The 23,114-nt window shown below is 44.0% G+C and overlaps 1 protein-coding gene across 1 annotated transcript in view; it reads right to left on the bottom strand.

The window, feature by feature from the left end:
• SEL1L (SEL1L adaptor subunit of ERAD E3 ubiquitin ligase) overlaps positions 1–23,114 on the bottom strand; it is an 81,755-nt gene that overhangs the window by 45,809 nt on the left and 12,832 nt on the right. The window contains exons 2-3 of the mRNA XM_038752571.1: positions 11,637–11,674; positions 9,519–9,765 (exon numbers count right to left, since the gene is read on the bottom strand). Coding sequence (XP_038608499.1) covers positions 9,519–9,765; positions 11,637–11,674 — 285 coding nt within the window. The remainder of the gene's footprint in view (positions 1–9,518; positions 9,766–11,636; positions 11,675–23,114) is intronic.

The raw sequence follows: 23,114 nt of genomic DNA, 5'->3' as shown, positions 1-23,114 counted from the left end.
ATAACTTCTATATGAAACAGAACCTATCTAGTTTCAGGTGATGCAACATACTTAAACTGCTACCCATTCCTATGTACCTGTTTTCATGTGATGCAACTTGGCAGTAGGCCAGGGGCAGGAAAGCACTAGAAAGGATTGAAACCTACAAGCAACGTGGCATTAACTATGAAAGAAGGTAGAAGAATCCTTGGGCTGCACCTGCTGGATCTAAAACTAAACTGAAACTCCTCAAAAAAATATCCCAGTTAGTAACTGGACAGGCAGCTGGTGGGGAAACACCTGTTCTTTTGATTGTCTTTACCTTCTGAAACCTAAACAGGGAAATATGTGGTAACAGCACCCCCCAAATCCTTCAGCCCCCCAGGGGAAAATAAACAAAGATAACAAAATGCTGGGTATCACTGGGAAGGGTACCTAGGAAACCAAACAAAGGCATGATTCTGCCATCCTCCTCATCAACAATGGCATTTACTGAATGCTTATTTTGTGCAGAGCACTGTACTAGGGACTTGGGAAAGTGTAATACAACTGAGTTAGGAGACATGTTCTCTGCCCATAATGAGCTTCCAGTCTAGAGGTATTAATTTACATAATTTATAATATAAAATTTATAGATTTAGAAGCACTGTTACCTGCACCTTGAGTCCTACATTTCATTCTGGTTGCCAAAATTTAGAGAGGCGAAGAAGCATGGCCTAGTAGAAAGAGCACAGGTCTGGAAGACAGAGGACCTAGGTTGTAATTCCGGCTCCACCACCTGTCTGCTGTGTGACTTTGGGGATTCAATATGTGTTCTCCTTCCTACTTAGACCATAAGCCCCATGTGGGACCTGATTATCTTGTATCTACCCCAGCACTTAGTACAGGGCTTAGCCCAGAATATGTGCTTAAATGCCACAGCTGTTATTAAATTGGAAAATGAGAAAAAGAACAGAGATGAGAAAAAAGAATGATAAGGGAGAGGGAGCAGAATCTGGATGTCAATGGACTTTTTAGTTTGGAAAGCTGAAAGCTGAAAAGAAACATGCCTTCACTCAGGGGTGGTGACTCGGACCACTAGTACAAAGTGTGCACACCCAGATATACCTTTGTCTCCCATGTGCCAAAAAGCAAGTTAATGGCACACATGGAACTGTCATGGAATTTCTCATTTGTCAAATCCACATGACCAGGATCAGGGAGCAGCCTCTGACACTTCACAGAAACTTGTCCAGAGCAAACCAAAGGAAAAATATCTTTGCCCAGCAGGTGGAATTCATTGCCACAGAAAGTTGGGTGCTTGAAAATATACATAGGTTCAAAAATCTGTGAGTTAAATTTAAATGACCTTTCTAGAAGGTAAAGTTAGTGATACCAATGATAAATATTTGGGATGTTACAAGGATTTCTATTAATTCAAGGATAATTGCTTAATGAAGGACTATTCAATACCAGAAGGATGGATGGTCTATTCCTAATGTATAGATATGTGTCAAGGAGGAAGCCATTCACTGTCCCTACCCACATCCTTGAATTACTTGGCTTTTGCAAAATAATCCTTTCCTCCTTTTCAAAAAACTGCAGGCTCCCATTAAAAAGCTCCATACTTTAATGAAACACTATAAACTTATAGGTTGATAGGCCTATGCCATGAATCTATTACACCAGTAAGAGCCCTGCTGTAGTGCTTTAGCCAAGGGTTACACAAATGGTCTAAGGATTCATTTACTCATACAAGAGCACACTCTCATTAAGTACTCTCCTCAACCAGTAGTGTCTAGATCTGCACAAGTATGGTAACAGTAGTAGTAATAATAATAATAATAATAATAATGGTATTTAAGTGCTTACAATGTGCCAGGTGCTGTACTAAGCACTACGGTAGATACAAGCAAATCGGGTTGGACAGAATCCCTGTCCCACATGGTGCTCACAGTCATAATCCCCATTTCAGAGACAAAGTAAAAGACCAAAAGAAGTTTAGTGACTTGTCCAAGGTCACAGAGCAGACAAGTGGCAGAGCTGGGATTAGAACCCAGGTCCTTCTGACTTCCAGGCCCAAGCTCTTTCTGGTCATGATTTCTTCAATCAGGGAAAGGAATGACAAGGCCAAGAATCTGATGAAGGCAGTAAACTCTGGTTTACTATATTTAGCAATACACAACAGATGTAAAATTCAGATAAACCTCTCCTGCTTTTGGCATAACAAACCTGATTTAAGCAATATGAAGAGACCTTGGACTAACAGAAAGCAAACAAACATCACCTTTAACAAATGAAAGGAAATCTAACAGCTGTGAAGACATATAACAGCAAGCCTCTGGGAAAGGCTCAGGTGCAATAGTGTGAGTGTGTGGGCTGCTTTTATAACAAGCTAGCTGAGAATTCCCCAATGTACAAAAAAAAAAGGATTTTAATATTGCCACCAGTACTAACAAAGTATTTTAGTGGTTCCCTAAATGATTTCTCAAGCAGAAACATATGAGGTAAAGTAGTCTTCAAGCGCTTAGTACAGTGCTCTGCACATAGTAAGCGCTCAATAAATACGATTGATTGATTGATTCTGACAAAGTAGAAGACAGGGAGTCAGACGACCAGGCTGAGTTCATCAGTTTTTTTACTGGAAGCCAACTTGCTTAAGGAGACCTTTCACTGTTTTACAGACTTTAAGCTCAATGGGTGGCAGGGAACATGACTATCAACTCTGTTGTACTGTACTCTCCCAAGTGCTTAGTACAGTTCCCTGCACAAAGTAAGCACTCAGTAAAGACCACTGATTGATTTATAGGTAAGGCACAGATTTGTCCTCGTGGGTAGGAAACACATCTATCAACTCAGTTTTACTGTACTCTTCCAGGCATTTAGTAGAGTGTTCTGCACACAGTAAGTACTCGATAAATATGACCGACTGATTGACTGCCCCTTGGGCCCAACTAAGGCCTCATCAGATCCCCTCACGTCAAAATAGATCCCAGAGGTGCCACAGACAGCTTGAACTTCAGATGGTGTCAGCAAGGTGCTACAGTCTTCTGGTTTGCCCTTTCAGAAATGGGTGAGAATTGGGGACCTCCACCAAGCAAACCCCAATTCTTCCACCCAAAGTCTGCTACCACCACACCCTGGATCTGAGGTAATAATAATTGCGGTATTTAAGAGCTTACTATGGGCCTATGCATTGTTCTAAGCGCTGAGGTAGATAAGATGATCAAGTCAGACACAGTTGCTGTTTCATATAGGGTTCTCAGTTTAAGTACTCCGACCGGCAGGAGGATCACTTGGAGTTCAGCCAGCCCCTGGCTCCTCCCCAGGTTGACCAAAGGAAGCTCAGAGGAGTCTCATCTCCCCTGGCTTCCCACAGAGACTCATCCCCCCGGCACAACGAGACTACTCAAATCCCTCTCCCCCATGTAGATGCAGGGATGAGTGCTCTAACAGGGGATTTAATATGCAATGAAAATGATTAGAACGAATTAACCAGGTAACAGGATAGGCAAGAATGCTGATCCCAAAACACTTTTCCCTTCCTTCTAATGAGTTCCCCTCCCTGAACCCTTCCTGCTTTCCTGCATGTGTCTTGGGGTGCATGCTCCTCTAGTCCATCCCCTCAACCTCACTTGAAGGGCACCAGGTTTTGGGTTCACCCCAGGTTCCAGGTGAAGTTGCCGGTTAAGTACCAGGATCTTCAGCTGGTCAGTCCGTTAGTCAGTCATACTTACTGAGTGCTTACTGTGTGCAGGGCACTGTACTAAGCACTTGGGGGAGTATATCCCACAATGAACAGACACATTCCTTGCCTACAAGGAGCTCAGTAGATTTGTATTCCCTCTAGGAGGTGGTCCTCAGAACTGAGGTTCTATCTATTCTAGGAACTTTTAAGGGTTTCCTCCCCATCCCACTTCTTTGTGTGCAATCAGTTTTCGTGACCACTAGACTTTTTTTTTAAATGGTACTTGTTAAGTGCTTACTATGTGCTAGGCACTGTACTAACCACTCAAGCAGGTATAAGATAATCAGGTTGGACACAGTCCATGTTCCACATGGGGCTCATAATGTTAATCCCCATTTTACAGATGAAGTAACTGAGGCTCAGAAAAGTTATGTGACATGCCCAAGGTCATACAGCAGAAAAGTGTCAGAGTCGGTATTAGAACCCAGGTCCTCTGACTCCCAAGTCTGTGCTTTAGCCACTCTTGCTCAACTACGCTTCCAGGTGATTTCCTAAAGAGTGATGGTTGTTTATTAAGTACTTACTATGCACTAGACACTGTGCCATACCCCATGGGGTAGATTCAAGATAGCCATTTGGACACTGTCCTACTCCTTCATGGGATTCACAGTTCACAGTTCAGGAGAGATGGAGGACAGGTATTTTATCCCCATTAAATAAATGAGAAAACTGAGGCACAGACATATTAGGTGACTTGCCCAGGTCACACAGCAGGGAAGTGGTGTAGCAGGAACCAGAACTAGAAGAACTAGAGCACAGTACTATGCTCTTACCACAAAGTCTGCTATGTTACAATCTGTTTCTCCTATCAATTCCCATTTTCTTTGGTTTACATGAGAATCCACATTATTGGAAGGAACTCCTGAACTGCTAAAGAAAGAGGCTTGTCTTTTCTGAACCTGTTGATTGGACAGAGAGTGGAGTAATAAGGTGCAAAAGACTACAGAAGAGAATGGGGAAATCAATAAAGAGTGATGAAGTCTACTCCATGAGGGGAGTATAATAATAATAATAATAATGGCATTTATTAAGCACTTTGTGCAAAGCACTGTTCTAAGCACTGGGGAGGTTGCAAGGTGATCAGATTGTCCCATGGGGGGCTCACAGTCTCAATCCCCATTTTAAAGATGAGGTAGGTAACTGGCACAGAGAAGTTAAGTGACTTGCCCAAAGTCACAGAGCTGACAATTAGCAGAGCCAGAATTTAAACCTATGACCTCTGACTCCAAAGCCCATGCTCTTTCCACTGTGTCAGCTGCTTCTCTACTATATATAGTATCGTACTATATATATATACTTTATATATATATATATAGTACGATACTATATATAGTAGAGAAGTATACATATATATATAGATATATATATATAGTATATATCTATATATATATATATATACTGGAATATACTTCTAGGCCTCATGACACCTGAAAATTTTTTGCAAGGAAGTTACAGGGCACTTTGAAAATGGTTCTAAAAATGAAATCTGGAATTACCATGAATAATCAAAACAGAAAATTTAGCCCTTAGACTAAGTCTCCTATGTCATTACTAAAGAAAACAAATCCTAACATTTAGAATTGAAAAAAGACACATTTGTTTGATTTCAGGACAATTGTTGCTCCTGAGACTGACAAAAGTCCAAAGATCTGGCAAAAAAGCAGGATTTCTGCTCTGTGTACTTAGTCTAGCCTGCAAAGTTTCCCCAAACCTATTATAATTTTCATCATTATAAATATATCTTTCCAAAAATTTCAAACCATCCCTGGTAAGGTTAGACAATGGACCTTATAAGGACAATGATCCATACATTTGACCAAGAAGCATAAATTGCAAGCTCCATTTTCCAAGTGTCAGATCGAAACAAAAAACGAAAGGAAACCAAATGGCCATTAAGAAGTCTTGTTTTTTGAAGAACATGCAAAACACGATTAGGAACCCAATTAATCAACCCACGTGCAGCTTGGGTGGCAGCATCCCTACCTCTCAGCAGATGGAAACGTTCTGTTCTGGGTGATGGGCCGTCTGTTATACTGGCCTGACTTTCTAATGAGTCACTAATCAGGTTTCCAAGATGAGCCACTGCTCCCACTGGAGTCTTATTAATCAACATTCAATGGGGGTAGAACAAGCATTCTTTGGTCCATATCAGTTTGTTGGCTTCCAGGGGATGGGGATTCTAGGCAGTGTATGCAAGTTCAATTCCTTTCTCTAACACTAGGAACATAGTATAAGCTCTTCAGGACAAGGAATTCACTTGCTGCTGCTGTTGTCCTTTCCCAAGTGTTCAGGGCAGTCCACTGCAGTCTGTAGGCACTCGATAAATACCAGGACTTCTGCAGAAAAAAGCTGAAGTTCTGACGGCTATCCTATTTAACCCCTCTAGTCTAAAGACAGTCCCTTAGAAAGCTAGTTTTGTATATCCCCTGGTGCTTAACAACATGCCACATTTGAAGAATGTCATGGTTCAGCATGAATGTAATTTGGATTTTCATATTATGGGACCCTGGGTTCGAATGCACAATTCAGCTCAGCAGTTGAGATGATGTCTTTAGAAGAGAGTAACCACACTTTATGTAGTGCTGTGACTGCCTGCCAATCAGAGTTTCTGACTGTCTAGGATGGAGAAAAATTATAGGGTCTGTGAGGAGGCACTGGACTGTGGACTCCATTTTGAGGACCACAGAGAAAAGTGAAGCTATCCAGTGTGAACGAAGCTGCACAACCCCTGTCTCAATTTTTCATCATAATAATATTGGCAATTATCAAGTATTCACTGTGTCCTAAGTGCTGTCCTAAGTGACAATCAGATCCGACACAGTCTCTGTCTCACAGTCTAAGAGGGAACGAGCCGATATCTTATTCCCTTATCCCATCCCCTCCACCCTACCTCCTTCCCCTCCCCACAGCACCTGTATATATGTTTGTACAGATTTATTACTCTATTTATTTTACTTGTACATATTTACTATTCTGTTTATTTTATTTTGTTAATATGTTTTGTTTTGTTGTCTGTCTCCCCCTTCTAGACTGTGAGCCAGTTGTTGGGTAGGGACCGTCTCTATATGTTGCCAACTTGTACTTCCCAAGCACTTAGTACAGTGCTCTGCACACAGTAAGCGCTCAATAAATACGATTGAATGAATGAATGAATGACAGGAGAAAACAGAAGCACAAGAATTTAAATGACTTGTTCAGGGTCACACAGCAGCAGGCAAGTGGCAGAGCTGGAGGTAGAACCTAGGTCTCTGATCACGTCTATCTTGGCAGAACGTTTTTGAATATCTTGGGGCCTTTCAGGAACCTAACCCAAGCAAATGGTGAGGAGAATGCACTCTTCAGTGGTATTTTGGAAGGTAAATTAGAGTCTCTGTATTATTATCCTTCTCGTTCCTCTGTTTCACAGCTCCTATTATCTTTACAAAACCTTCCCCTCAGATGAAGTGTCGGAAGAGTAGCATCACAGTCTGTGAAATGGAGATGGAGGGCTGCTGGTTTATTTATACTATGATCTTACATATTCATTTTGCATTGAGCTCATTAGAGATGGATCCAGAACAGGAATAATCATCTCGTAGGCCCTTTAGCTGACTAAGAGAAATGTGTGATTTTATAAATAATTAGGCCATGTGAGTCCTGAGGCTCAACGTAGTGACTCAGTCAGGGCAGGTAAGTCCCATGCCAAAGGGATCTAGCATGGTGCAGGCCATTCAATGAGCCTCACTGATAAAGATAGGGACAAATTTTTAAAATTTCTCATTTAAAGATGACACAGCAGAACTGATTCTTTAGGCCTTGCTCAGTGAAAAGATGGTGGGTCTGTAAGATGATGGGAATCAGGAGAGACGGTGGAAGTCAGAAAGGGTCAGAGAAGGCCAATCCAGGAGCAAAGGTCACACACACAGGCACGTGATGGAGGCAGGCTAAGAACCCAGGTCCCAGGCTGGGGCTCTTTCCACTACACCACACTGCTTCCCCTGTTGCTTATGTTGAGCAAACAAGAAAAGCAGCAACATAAGCCTAGAAAATATATACACTGTAACAGATACTGGATTTTAGCTCCAGTCAGCTCGTTGTGGGTAGGGAATGTGTCTACCAACTCTGTTATAGTGTACTCTCCCAAGCATTTAGTATGGGGAACTGCACACAGTAAGCACTCAATAAATATGATTGATCAATTGACAATCCAACTGACGACCCCCAGATTACAAAATAGGGCTTTGTGCTAACTTTAGGTTGCGGAATCTAGAGCCATTTGTAGACTGGGGTCCGCTGGTGGGTCCCAGGGATTCCAAAGCATGGGCTGATTAAGCCTAAAAAGGCTCAGGCTCTCCCTGACTCTCTGCCCCATCAGGTACGTGCCCACCCTGCTCAGGCTGGTGGTGCGGGACAGGGTGGGGGTTAACCGCAGGGAAACTGCAGTGTGGCAGCTGAACCCTTGGGTCTGCCTGGCAAAGACCCCCTCCGCTCTTGCCTCCTGGATAAAGGAAGCATGGCTCATGGAAAGAGCACGGGCTTTGGAATTAGAGGTCATGGGTTTCCTCTCCATCCAAACCGCTACCCTGCTGGTTCAATCTCTCATCCTATCCTGAATGGATTACTGCATCAGCCTCCTCTCTGATCTCCCATCCTCCTGTCTCTCCCCACTTCAATCTATACTTCACGCTGCTGCCCGGATCATCTTTGTGCAGCAACGCTCTGGGCATGTTACTCCCCTCCTCAGAAATCTCCAGTGGCTACCAGTCAACCTACGCATCAGGCAAAAATTCCTCATTCTCGGCTTCAAGGCTCTCCATCACCTCACCCCCTCCTACCTCACCTCCCTTCTTTCCTTCTACAGCCCAGCCCGTACCCTCCACCGCTAACCTCCTCGCTGTGCCTCGTTCTCGCCTGTCCCGCTGTCGACCCCCGGCCCACGTCCTCCCCCTGGCCTGGAATGCACTCCCTCCGCACATCCACCTAGCTAGCTCTCTTCCTCCCTTCAAAGCCCTACTGAGAGCTCACCTCCTCCAGGAGGCCTTCCCAGACTGAGCCCCCTCCTTCCTCTCTCCCTCGCCCCCCTCTCCATCCCCCCCTCCTTCCTCTCCCCCTCCCCATCCCCCCCGCCCGACCTCCTTCCCCTCCCCACAGCACCTGTATATATGTTTGTACAGATTTACTATTCTATTTATTTTATTCTGTTAATATGTTTTGTTTTGTTGTCTGTCTTCCCCTTCTAGACTGTCAGCCCGCTGTTGGGTAGGGACCATCTCTATATGTTGCCAACTTGTACTTCCCAAGCGCTTAGTACAGTGCTCTGCACACAGTAAGTGCTCAATAAATACGATTGTATGAATGAATGAATGAAATCCCAGCTCCGCCCACTGTCAGCTGTGTGACTTTGAGCAAGTCACTTAACTTCTCTGTGCCTCAGTTACCTCATCTGTAAAATGGGGATTAAGACTGTGAGCCCCCGTGGGACAACCTAATCAGCCTGTAACCTCCCCAGCACTTAGAACAGTGCTTTGCACATAGTAAGTGCTTAATAAATGCCATCACTATTATTATTATGGCCTGGGTCCCTTTCTGAGGCTGACTGGATTCAGGTTGGACTTGGAGGCATTAGTCCTGGGGCGGAGTTTGGGCGATGACAAGGGTAGTGCCAGGCTGTGCAGAGCTCTGGCCGACGCTCTCCTCTTAGCCTTCCTCTTCAGAACACTCCCAGTACATGCTGTTATGTAAACACAAATGCGAATAGTCTTGGCTAATTTGCCCTCATTTTCTCCAAATATAACGTGTAACTGTTTCGCAGAGAAAGCAACAGTGGGGTTACCTGGTCTTGGCACCTCCTCCGCTTCTTCTGAATCTCTTTTTTCTAGGTTTGACCTCTCTATAGAGCCAGAGTCTTCTTCCACAGCACCATCAGAGTCTCCCTCTGGTTTCCTAAAGCTGTGATCCTCCTCTTCTTCATGGGTTTCCAGGTCCAATTCTGAGTCCTCCGAGTCAAGGAAGATTTGACCTGCAACAACTCGATCTGCTGTAGTGTGGTCCTTAACCTGTTCTTCTGAGGGTAAGGCAGTCTGAGAGGAGAAGGAAACTCTAATTAGAACCTTCAGTACCCTACCCACCATGTGAGTAATACTACTCAATCCTGTAACACTACTGGCTATCTCAAATCGATAGCTCCTCATTTCCCTTGGAATTCATTCATTCATTCATTCAATTGTATTTATTAAGTGCTTACTGTGTGCAGAGCACTGTACTAAGCGCTTGGGAAGTACAAGTTGGCAACATATAGAGACGGTCATCATCATCATCATCAATCGTATTTACTGAGCGCTTACTATGTGCAGAGCACTGTACTAAGCCCTTGGGAAGTACAAATTGGCAACATATAGAGACAGTCCCTACCCAATAGTGGGCTCACAGTCTAAAAGGGGGAGACAGAGAACAAGACCAAACATACTAACAAAATAAAATAAATAGAATAGATATGTACAAATAAAATAGAGTAATAAATATGTACAAACATATATACATATATACAGGTGCTGTGGGGAGGGAAGGAGGTAAGATGGGGGGGGATGGAGAGGGGGACAAGGGGGAGAGGAAGGAAGGGGCTCAGTCTGGGAAGGCCTCCTGGAGGAGGTGAGCTCTCAGTAGGGCCTTGAAGGGAGGAAGAGAGCTAGCTTGGCGGATGGGCAGAGGGAGGGCATTCCAGGCCCGGGGGATGACGTGGGCCGGGGGTCGATGGCGGGACAGGCGAGAGCGAGGTACGGTGAGGAGATTAGCGGCAGAGGAGCGGAGGGTGCGGGCTGGGCTGTAGAAGGAGAGAAAGGAGGTGAGGTAGGAGGGGGCGAGGTGATGGAGAGCCTTGAAGCCCAGGGTGAGGAGTTTCTGCCTGATGTGTAGGTTGACTGGTAGCCACTGGATATTTTTGAGGAGGGGAGAAACATGCCCAGAGCGTTTCTGGACAAAGACAGTCCGGGCAGTGGCGTGAAGTATGGATTGAAGTGGGGAGAGACAGGAGGATGGGCGATCGGAGAGGAGGCTGATACAGTAATCCAGACGGGATAGGATGAAAGCTTGAACGAGTAGGGTAGCGGTTTGGATGGAGAGGAAATGGCGGATCTTAGCAATGTTGCGGAGGTGAGACCAGCAGGTTTTGGTGACGGCTTGGATGTGAGGGGTGAACGAGAGAGCGGAGTCGAGGATGACACCAAGGTTGCGGACTTGTGAGACGGGAAGGATGGCAGTGCGGTAATTCAGATATCAGCTACCTCCAGCTCACTTTAGATTCCCCATTATACTATTTCAGAGTTACATTCCCCACAATCAACCATTTTTCTAACTCAATAGCCATCAACTGGACTGATTTTCATTTGTGTTTATTTTAGGAAGGACCATTTAAAGACATGACTAATTGCACAGAACAAGTGTACTGGTATGTCAAAAAATATCTTACATGGATTAAGATACAAAGACTGAAAATTAGAAAATTTAAAACACTGGGAAGAATGACATTTACTGCCTTAGACCCCCTTCAATAACTCACAGTAAAACACACAAAAAAATTCAAGCACAGTAGAAATATTTCTAAGAAGAGAAAGATGTTTCACCTTTTCTTCTGAACTTGGTCTCAGGCAGGCACACACACACGCACACACACACACACACAATATCAATGATAATTTTTTCCCTAAAAAGGAAATGCTAGCTATACTTGCTTCTTAAGTTGGACACATTTGACTTCAGTGCACCTGCAAATGCATCTTCTCTGTACTCTGCATACAGCACCAAAGTGGTACAGCTTATCAACCAGTTTGATGATGAAGGTCTTTATGGCTTACTATCAATCAAGTGTATTTATTGAACACTTACTGGGTGTACAGCACTGCACTAAGTTCTTGGTAGAGTACAATTTAAGAGTTATGTAAATATAACAGCTCACCTTTGATTCTAAGGATTCATCTTGACTTCCTTCTTCATCTGAAAAGCAATTTGAAACAAAATTAAGTTACCATTTCTTTCATTCATTCATTCAATTTCTTCTTTTAAAAGATCAAATGAAACAAACAGTAACTACACAAAAATAGTGTCTCCCTTTCCCAGATTTGTAATACGTCCCCTGGCTCTTAAGAAGCTCAAATTGAGCTCCCCTGCCATAGAAATGTTGCCCCAATTATAAAAGACAAGAACTGCTATTGGTTCACTATTTAATGAACCAAATTAAATGAGCCTGTAAAGCATAAAACTTTAACTGGCTCTAAGGTGAATTTCTATGGGCACAAAAATATTGCTCTTCACTTTTCTTCAGGAAGTAATTTCAGATAGAGAAGAGGGAGTGAGATGGATCCGGACCCAAAACGAAACCAAAGGCTTTTTTGCCCAGGCAGGTGGGTATGCTTTTTGAGATTTGCACAAAAAAAAAGCTAATTTTGGGTGTCAAAGGGACAGTGAGCGGGGATTGTCCACTAGAGCACGATATTTGCAGAACTGCACATCACTGGTTCCTTCTCAGACCTCTCCCCAGAACCCTGATGACAGCACAGCCTGCTTTATTCGCAGATGGCACTTCGGGTTTTCCTACTCTCCATCTTGCCCCTACCCTGCTGTTCCCTTGGGGAGGCCCTCAAAAGCGGTCCCCCAAAAACTTGCTAACTGGCAGTGATGGGAGCAGCCCAGTACTGCTAGCACCCCAGGCAACAACTGCCAATCAGGGCCCCAGGGGACTGGGGACTTATGCAAGAGAAGCTAATCTTACATGAAACCACAATGCAATGCTTTTCAGTTCTTCCAGGCTAAACTACGAAAGAAAATAAAAGAAAAAGATAGCCTTCTCATTAGCAGGCTTTGTGTCTTTAGAGATTTCCTTTTAGAGCAGTAAAACTCATACACGTGCACACATATCGTGTAATATTTTTTCTAACAGATGTCAGAGTTGCCCTGTGTGAATTCACTCTCGGTCAAAAGCACTTTTTGGAAGTCATCAAGTTTAAAGACCAAATGGAGGCAGGGGTGGCTTAGTGGAAAAAGTACAGAACTGGCAGTCAGAAGACAATGGATGTGGCCTCAGCTCTGCCCCTTCTCTGCTGTGGGTTCTTGGGCATGTCATTTAACTACCTCATGTCTCAATTTCCTCATCTGTAAAATGAGGATAAAGTACTTGTTCTCCCTCCCCCTTCCTCTGTGAGCAATCTTTGGGACAAGAACTGTGCCCTATCTGATTACCCTGTTTCTACACCAACACTTCCCCTCTCAGGATCACACCTAGAGAGTTTCCAGTACTCTACCAGTGTCGGCTACGGGAGGGAGAGTCAAGCAGAGGCCTACCCATTCCATTCCTAGCTTGGGCAGGCACTCTGCTATAAGTCAAAACTCAACTGTGCTGGGCAGCAGCAGCATGAGAGAGAGTCAAGTGTGGAGACTCAAGCTTACTGCACGGAAGAAGGCAATGGTAAATCACTTCCGTATTTTTACCAAGAAAACTCTATGGATACACTACCAGAATGACTGCAGATGGAGGTGGGGAGTTCTGTCCCTGGAATCACTATGGGTTGGAGACGACTGGACAGCATAAGACAAAACAAGACCCCAAAACCTGTTATACAGAAATTGCTTAATAAATATCATCAAGGAATCATTTGCTATCCCAGGTCAAGTCTCCATGATTCAATTTCTAGAATGAGTGAGGTTCCACTCATTATGTCTTTCACTAGTCTCAGCTTTTCCTTCTCCATGCTAGGCAAAGTGGAGTGATCCTGATACTCTGGGCCTCAGAGAAGAGATGGCAAGTGAAGCCATGGGAGCAAATAAGTTCCCTAAGGTTGTGTGGGTACAGAAGGAGAAAAGAAGGGGCCCTAAAACTGAGCCTTGAAAGACTCCCACAGTTAGGGGGTGGGAGGCAGAGGAGGAACCTGCAAAATGTACGGAGGAGTGGTCAAAGTGATAGGAAAACCAAGAGGAGATAGTGTCAGTGAACAAAAGAACACACACCAACTATTTGTGTTCCACTCATTTTGGGCAAGAAAGCACAGAACCTGAATGGCAGCAGGCTTAGCAGCCCATAAATATCTGCCGGTGACCCACTAACAAAGAAATGTGAAGTGCTCGTGAATAAAGATTCCAGCAGAAGAACAACACAACTTATCCCTTGACAATTATGAGCTGCTGTGGATTTGTTCTCATGAGGTGTTCCACCTCTCAGGTGTCCCTACCATTTTCTTACATTCCTGTTACTCTCCTCTTTTCTGAGGTTTTGCTTAAATAAATGCACTAGGCTTCCCATTTATTGCAAAGTATTTGACCTTTGTTTCCCATGACCACTGTTATATGAAGCTAAATCCAAGGTCTTGGCAAAACCTTCTTCAGTACTAGATGAACAAAGATTTGAAAGATTATAAAAACATGTTGCATATCCATCTTTCAAGGGATTAAAAATTCAAATTCAAAGTTAAAGCTACCTCTTAGTCCCTGTTTCACTTCTGAAAACATACTGAAGAAACTCAGAATAACTTAAAATAAACAACTAACTTAAAATAACTTAAACTTAAATAACTTAAAATAACTCAAAAATCTCCAGTGGCTACCAATCAACCTACGCATCAGGCAAAAACTCCTCACTCTCGGCTTTAAGGCTTTCCATCACCTCGCCCCCTCCTACCTCACCTCCCTTCTCTCCTTCTACAGCCCAGCCCGCACCCTCCGCTCCTCTGTCACTAATCTCCTCACCGTGCCTCGTTCTCGCCAGTCCCGCCATCAACCCCCGGCCCACGTCATCCTCCTGGCCTGGAATGCCCTCCCTCCACACATCCGCCAAGCTAGCTCTCTTCCTCCCTTCAAAGCCCTACTGAGAGCTCACCTCCTCCAGGAGGCCTTCCCAGACTGAGTCCCCTCCTTCCTTTCCCCCTCCTCCCCTCCCCATCCCCCCGCCTTACCTCCTTCCCTCCTCACAGCACCTGTATATATGTATATATGTTTGTACGTATTTATTACTCTATTTTATTTGTACATATTTATTCTATTTATTTTATTTTGTTAATATGCTTTGTTTTGTTGTCTGTCTCCCCCTTCTAGACTGTGAGCCCACTGTTGGGTAGGGACCGTCTCTATATGTTGCCAACCTGTACTTCCCAAGCTCTTAGTACAGTGCTCTGCACACAGTAAGCGCTCAATAAATACGACTGAATGAAATGAATGCTAAACTCTGCGCAACTTTACCCAAAAAAAAAAAAAAAAAAAAGGCCAGCCACACCATTTCAGGGCAATAGTTTTTAAACACGATATTTTAAGTACTTCAAGGCTGCCCTGAATACCAGTATACCACTACCCTGTAGTGATTTTATACCACCTTTAATCAATGAGTGGAAATATAACGGGCCAAGGAGTCATGAGACCTGGGTTCTAAATCCAGTTCTGCCACTCGCCTGCTGGGTGACCTTGGGCAAGTCACTGAACTTCTCTGGGCCTCGGTTTCCTGATCGATAAAATGGGGATTAAATACCTGTCTTCCCTGCTCCTTAGATAAAGAGCCATGTGGGACAGGGACTGTGTCTGACCTTTCAGTCATTCATTCAGTCATATTAACTAAGCACTTACTGTGTGCAAAGTACTGTACTAAGCACTTGGAAGAGTACAATATAACAATAAACAGACATTGCCTGCCCACAAGCTGACCTGATTGTACTGTCTGTCCCAGCTCTTGGCACATATATACTTAATACCACAATTACAGTTATTATTACCATCATCATCCTCATCTCTATGGTGATATTGAGTAGTACCCCTGCAGAATTGCCTGCAGGTGGCTCCTTTAGAAGAGAGGCAGTGTTTAAAAAATACAATACAATAGAGTTAGGGTTGGATGTTCACATTCTTTACTTTTCAGCTGAGGCAGTTTCTTTTTTCTTTTTTCTAATTTAACTATTCAAGAAATCATGGCCACTGGAGAGTAATGTCTCTTGATTTCTAGTTTTCTCTCTCATTTTCCCCCCACCCCAGGAGTTCTGCAAAGATTGAATGCCAAAAAATAATGATGTTCAATAAAAGCAGTCGACATGGTTAGGGCAAGCGCAAAGCATCGGTCCTGTGCATTTCACCTGTTCTTCCAAGTAATCGCACAGTAATATTTGAGTCTTCACCCTATGCACAACACACTACTGTACCTGTCAGGTACAAAAAGGGCAAAAGACAGAAACCCTGTCCTCAAGAAGTTTACAATCTAAAGCATGAGAGATACATGATATGATAAACAGTTAGAAGAAAATGGAGAATGGAAAGATAGATAAGTGAATGAATAAGTGAATAAATACCAGAGACAGTCAACCAGTGTGTATATTGTAGCCCTACAGAGGACTTTAGGTGCAGGATTTGAAAAATAAAATTTTGCACCTCTTAATGACTGGAAGGCCGGGAGTTTCAGTCAGTGAGCTAAAATGCCTATCAGTGGGTTGAATTCTCTGGGGCTAGAGTGGATTCAAACTGGCTTGGAAAATGTAGCAAATTCCATTTTGGCTCACTGATGATTCCCCAATAAAATGAAAAATAAAGTATGTCAAGGACACATAAGTCTTGTATACTTTTTTAAAAATGGTATTTGTTAAGCACTTGCTATTGCCAGGGACGGTTCTAAGCCCTGGGATAGATACAAGGTAATCGGGTTGGACACAGTCCCTATCCCACAAGAGGCTCACAGTCTTAACCTCCATTTTACAGATGAGGTATCTGAAGCACAGAGAAGTGACTTGCCCAAAGTCATACAGCAGACAAGTGGCAGAACCGGGATTAGAACCCAGGTCCTTCTGACTCTCAGACCTGCACTCTAAAGGACCCAAGAGAGATTACTGGGCAATCCTGGAGGGCAGTAAGGTAACAATAATTATGGTGTATTAAGCGCTATGTGCCAAGCATCTTAGTAACCACTGGAGTAGATATAAGTTAATCAAGTTGGACACAGTACTTGTCCCACATGGGACTCACAGTATAAGTATGACGATGAACAGATATGGAATCCCCTTATCACAGATGAGGAAATTGACGCACAAAGAATTTAAAAGACTTGCTCAACCTGGGATTAGAAGCCAGGTCCTCTGATTCCCAGGCTGACACTCATTCCACTAGGCTACACTACCCCTCTGAGTTAACATAACTTTCTCCCCTTAACCAGCAATGTGTTGGACTTAAAACTTAACCACTGTGAAAGCACATCATGGTATAGATATAGAATAAGACAGGCAACAACAAATTAAGCTTTTGCTTTTTTCCCCCACTTCTATCAGAAAGGTTCTCAGGTGTACCTTTATATCACTGATCGCTGGCTGACAACTTCAACAAACATACATCTTAAGAACATAAAGGGTAGCACCACCGCATCGCACTAATGATTCACTTTGATGTTGGCCAAAGGTTGCCTGGTGGGCCCGTGTGACTGACATCCAGAAATGCCACTAGTTTAGTTGCAACCCAATACCTATAATTTTTTCATCTACATGCCCAACTTTTCCTTCAGTTTCCTATTACAGTCAGTCCATTCATGAGTTGATATAAAACCCTTTATCCTATGGATATTTCCTATCCAAAATCTCCCTGCAGTAAGTATCCTATAATCAAACCATTCACTTTGGGAAGAAAGGTTTCCTTTAGTTTCTTGGGAATCTACCACATTCAAGTTTCAATAGGTGACTTGCCAAACACCCCACAGGAATTCGTAGACTTTAATCATGTCTCCTCTCAACCTGTCTTTCCAGAACGAAGAATCCTAATCTTTTCCACTAATCTCATATGGAAGCTTCTAAATCCCCTGGAATAACTGGTTAGCCCATTTCTACACATCCTCCAGCTCAATCAATCCTATTTATTAAGCACTAACTGTGCAGAGCACTGTACTAAGCACTTGGGACAGTACACTATAAAAGTTGGCAGACATATTCCCTGCTCACAAGGAGCTTACAGTCTATGATTCCTCTAATGCTAACCTTCTCACTGTCCCTCAATCTCATCTATCACACTGCTGACCTATTGCCCATGTCCTGCAACAAACTCCCTCCTCATATCTGACAGACAATTACTCTCCCCAAGATTCAAAGACTTATTGAAGGCACATCTCCTGCAAGAAGCCTTCCCTGACTTCACCCTCTTTTCCTTTTTTTCAGCTCCCTTCTACATTGCCCTGACTTGCTCCCTTTATTCATCCCCCACACCCAGCCCCATAGCACTTAGGTACATATCTGTAATTTATTTATTTATATTAATATCTGTCTCGCCCCCTAGACTGTAAGATCGTTGTGGGCAAGGAATGTGTCTGTTATACTGCTGTATTGTACTCTCCCATTAGCTTAGTACAGTGTCCTGCACGGAGTAAGCACTCAATAAATACAATTAACTATGACATTTATAAAATTCTTACTAAGTTCCAAGCACTGTGCTAAATCTTGGGTAGGTGCAAGTTAACCAGATTAGGCAGCCTATACCCCAAATGGGGCTCATAATCTAAGAGGAAAGAGAGGCAGGGTGGTCTAGTGGATAGAGGCCTGGGAGTCAGAAGGACCTGGGTTCTAATCCCAGTTCCAACTTTTATCTATGTGACCTTGGGCAAGTCACTTAACTTCTCTGTACCTAAATTACCTCATCTGTAAAATAGGGATGAAGACTGTGAGCCCCATATGGAACATGGACTTGTGTCTAACCTGATTAGCTTTTATCTACCCCAGCATTTAGTACAGTGCTTGGCATATATTAAGCAATTAACAAATACCATGATTATTTAAAAAAAAGGTAAGAAAGGCAAGCATCGTCTCATTTTACGGATATAACAGATAACCAAAGAGATAAAGGAGGTTAAGGGACCTGCCCAAGATCACACAACAGTGATCTTGGAAAGACAGGTTGAGAAGAGACATGATTAACAGGGGTTACATCTGGAATGAAAACCCTGATCTCCTGATCCCTAGGCCTATGCTCTGTTAGCACACAACTAAGGTTTTCCCAAACGCTTACTATGTATTATGGGTAACAAAATGATCAATGGCCTCCTGAGGGCACAGGTTAAGGCCACAGAGGTATTTGCTGCTGTTGAGGTCTCCAAGAGAGTTTGTTCTGTGACCACAGTATGCACCGAGTCTCCCTTCCAGCCATCTTTTTTTTTTTAATGGTATTTGTTAAGTGCTTATTATGTGCCAGGCACAGTACGAAGTGCTGGATAGATACAAACTAATCAGGTTGGACACAGCCCATATCCCACGTTGGGAGTCACGGTTTTAATCCCCATTTAACAGATGAGGTAACTGAGGCCCAGAGAAGTGAAGTGACTTGCCCAAGGTCACAAAGCAGACAAGTGGCAGAGCAAGGATTAGAACCCAGGCCGTTGGACTCCCCAGACCTGTGCTCTGATAAAGAGTTTGGCTGTCCCAGCGCAAACCATCACCTCTACTGCAAAAATAACTCAAACGTACGTATTCCCTCCTGATGGTAAAACTGCCTTTCCATTTTAACCGTGGGTACCTGAACAATGCCCATCCTGAATGGCAAGGAGTCCGAAGGTGTGCACTGTACTAAGTGCTTGGGAAAATAGAATTAACGTAGCACACATCATCCCTGCCCTTTAGGAGCTTACTATCTAACAGGTGAGACAGACACTTGGATAATTCACACACTGAAGGAAGAAGAAAAAGGGGTCCTCTTCTCCACTTTCTTCTGCATCACCCTGACTTGCTCCCTTTATTCATCCCCGCTGTCAGCCCCAAGGCACTTAGGTAAATATCTGTAATTTATTTATACTATTATCTGTCTCCCCCTCTAGACTGTAAACTTGTTGCAGGCAGGGCATGTGTCTGTTATATTGCACTTTCCCAAGCACTTAGTACAATGCTGTGCATACAGTAAGGACTCAATAAACACAACTGACTGGATTAGAGGCAACCGGTAACTGCTGCCTCTCCTCTGCGGCCCCCAGAAGTCATTCATTCAATCCTATTTATTGAGCACTTGCTGTGTGCAGAGCACTGAACTAATCTCTTGGGAAGTACAAATCGGCAACATACAGAGACGGTCCCTACCCAACAACAGGCTCACAGTCTAGAAGGGGGAGACAGACAACAAAACAAGTAGAAAGGTCCTGTTCCTGATACTCTGTGAAACCTGGGTCCCTGTTCCCGCTCTGTGAGCACCGAGTTGCAAGGCCAGAAGATGCAGCTGAATGCCCTTGGCGTGCCCCCACCCTGGCACAGCCACAGGGACTCCCCGGAAACCTGCACCATCAAGGGGACCCAACCCATCCAGGTTTCCACTACCCCAGTGGAAACAAGCAGCAGCACGCCCTGGACACCTCTGCCTTGTACCATCCCTGATGACCCTTCCGCTTCCTTGGGATCCCACCCAGGACCTCCTCTACCCACTGGGGGCCCTCCAGCCCATCCTGCCCACCACCACCTTGTGGGGCAAAGAAAAGACAGCAGCACCCACAGCATGGGAAGACTAGGGGCTACTGGAGCAGCCCCTGTGGTTGTGGGTGGCCCTTGGACCCTGGGCCACAAGGAACCTCAAATTTTGCTTCTCTAACCACAGCACCTGATCGATTTGACTTTTGCCTTTGGGTATTTATGCTGGTTTTTTATTCATCCATTCATTCTATCGTATGTATTTAGCGCTTACTGCGTGCACAGCACTGTACTAAGCACACAGTGCCCAGCGTTTAGAACAGTTCCCAGAGCTTAGAACAGTGTTTTGCACATAGTAAGCGCTTAATAAATGCCATTATTATTATACAAGTCAGCAACAGAGACAATTCCTACCCAACAACAGGCTCACAGTCTAGACTCCTGAGGTTCTAGGTCCCCTCCAGCTCCCAGAGGCTCTAGGTTCCCAAGGCAGCTCCAGAATAGAGTGGCTCTAGGTTCCCAAGGCGGCTCCAGCGCCCCAAGGCTCTAGGTTCCCCGTGGTGGCTCTGGCATCCAGGGGCTCTAGGTTTCTGAGGCAGCTCTGGTGCCCTGAGGCTCTAGGTTCCTCCCTTGCCTAGTCTTAGTGCCTAGATCATCGAGGTTCTAGACTCACAAGGTACTAGACTCTTGAGGTTCTAGGTCACCAAGGTTCTAGATTCACGAGGCGCTGCACCATTGGGGTTCTAGATCACTGTGGTTCTAGGCTCGGTAGTTCCTAGGTCACCCATGTTCTAGATCATTGAGGTTCTAGAGCATCGAGGTTCTAGGTGCCTGAGGTTTTAGATTCCAGCTCCAGGAGGCTTTAGGTTCCCAAGGTGGCTCCGGTGCCCCGAGGCTCTAAGTTCCTCCCTTTGCCCTGTCTTAGTGCCTAGATCATCGAGGTTCTAGACTCATGCGGTTCTAGATTGCCGGGGTTCTAGATTTTTATGCTATTTTATGGCTTCAGTGCTCCTTATGTAGGTCTCTAATTCCTTCTCCTGCTCTGTATTCTGAAATTTGAGTCCCTTAAGGACCAAGGTCTGTGCTTAATTACCATCCATGCAGTCTTCCCCAGAGCTTAATACAGTGCTCTCTCCACACAGGAAGAGCTTATTACTGCTACTATTACTAGGTGTGCAAGAAATAAACCAAAGTGCTAAGGATGGTATAGTTGGTACAGAAGTGTTGCAGCAGCAGTAGGTAGGGAAAAGAATAATGATTGCATTTGTTAAGCGCTTACTATGTGCCAAGCACTGTTCCAAGCACTGTGATAGATACAAGATAATCAGGTTGTCCCACATGGGGCTCACAGTCTTAATCCCCATTTTACAGATGAGGTAACTGAGGCACAGAGAGGTCAAGTGACTTGCCCAAAGTCACACAGCTGGCAAATGGCAGAGGCAGAATTAGAACTCACAACCCCTGACTCTCAAGACCATGCTCTTTCCACTAAGCCATGGAGATGAAGATTAATCCAGGGGAGGCTCTCGGAGGAGATGGGACTTTAGGAAGGCTTTGAATATCAGGCAAGTAGAAGTCTGCTGGATTTGGAGGGGGAGGGATACTAAGGGGCCCCCTGGGCAAGTGATTTTCAGTGGGTCATCCACTCCCGTGATGCAATACAACTACATGACCATGGTCCTGGAACCAAAGGATAGCTCTATTATAACAGCAAAATAGTGACTTTTGTGAGATTTTTTTTACCACTTGGATGAGGTCCAGCAATTTACTGGCCTTTACAATTGTTGTTACACATGGGAGCACGCATATAAAAGCACAGCTTTCTTAAAAAGAGCCAGTGATTAACAGTATGAAGGTATCTAGTCTCCTAATATCTGGAAAATAACTCAAAAAAATTTATGGACACATGGGAACAACAGCTCATGAGAGGAACAGTTCTGATGAAATTTGTTTTGAATGTCAAGTAATAGGATTCAATGTTCTCTGATGTCTATTTCATTTGCATTGCATCATAATCACAGCACCTCTCTCCAGAAACAGGAATCCTTGCTAACTAATAGTCTGAGTAAAGAAAATGCTGGGGGCCCAAACCAGGTTAGAGTGCTTTTTACCACTAAAAAAGAGAAAGAATTAAGCAGATGGCAGTCGGAGAACTATTCTCAGAACACAAACTCCCTTCCCCTGTAATAGACACAAGTTTAAAATGGGGCCAAAGACACTGAAGTTCAATCATTTCCCGAGATTTCAGTGACAAATGAGAGATCAAGCAATAAGACCAGAAAATAGAAAGTTCTTGCTTTTCCGTACATTGCTCTCAGATCTGTCCTAAAATCACATCTCTTCCAAGTGGCCTTCCCTGATGAAGATGTCAGTTCTCTATTCACACTTCCTTCTTCATCGTCTACACACTTGGATATATACCCGTAATAATAATAGTAATTATGATATTTGTTAAGCGCTATGTGCCAAGCACTGTTCTAAGCACTGGGGTAGATACAGGGTAATCAAGTTATCCCACATGGGGCTCACAGTCTTGATCCTCATTTTACAGATGAGGCAACTGAGGCACAGAGAAGTTAAGTGACTTGCCCAAAACTGACAAGTGGCAGAGTCGGGATTAAAACCCACAACCTCTGACTCCGAAATCCGTGCTCTTTCCACCCCAGAACTTAAATATATATCCTTCTACTCTGCCATTTCCCCTATCCATAATTTATGTAAATGTATGTCTCCCCCTCTGGACTGTAAGCTCTTTGTGGGCAGGGACTGTGTCTACCAACTCTACTGAGTCTCTGTATACAGTATGTGCTTAAGTACCTTAATACTAATAATACTACTAATAATAATAATTATGGTATTTGTTAAGTGCTTACTATGTGCCAAGCACTGTTCTAAGCACTAGGATAGATACAAGATAATCAGGTTGTCCCACATGGGGCTCATAATCTCAATCCCCATTTTACAGATGAGGTAACTGAGGCACAGAGAAGTTAAGTGACTTGTCCAAGATCACACAGTAGACAAGTGACAGAGCCAGGATTAGAACCCACGACCTC

Source organism: Tachyglossus aculeatus, chromosome 1 (assembly GCF_015852505.1).
Source record: "Tachyglossus aculeatus isolate mTacAcu1 chromosome 1, mTacAcu1.pri, whole genome shotgun sequence".
Taxonomy (NCBI): domain Eukaryota; kingdom Metazoa; phylum Chordata; class Mammalia; order Monotremata; family Tachyglossidae; genus Tachyglossus; species Tachyglossus aculeatus.
Note: the sequence above shows the minus strand (reverse complement) of the source record. Positions and strands in the feature narration are given on the sequence as shown.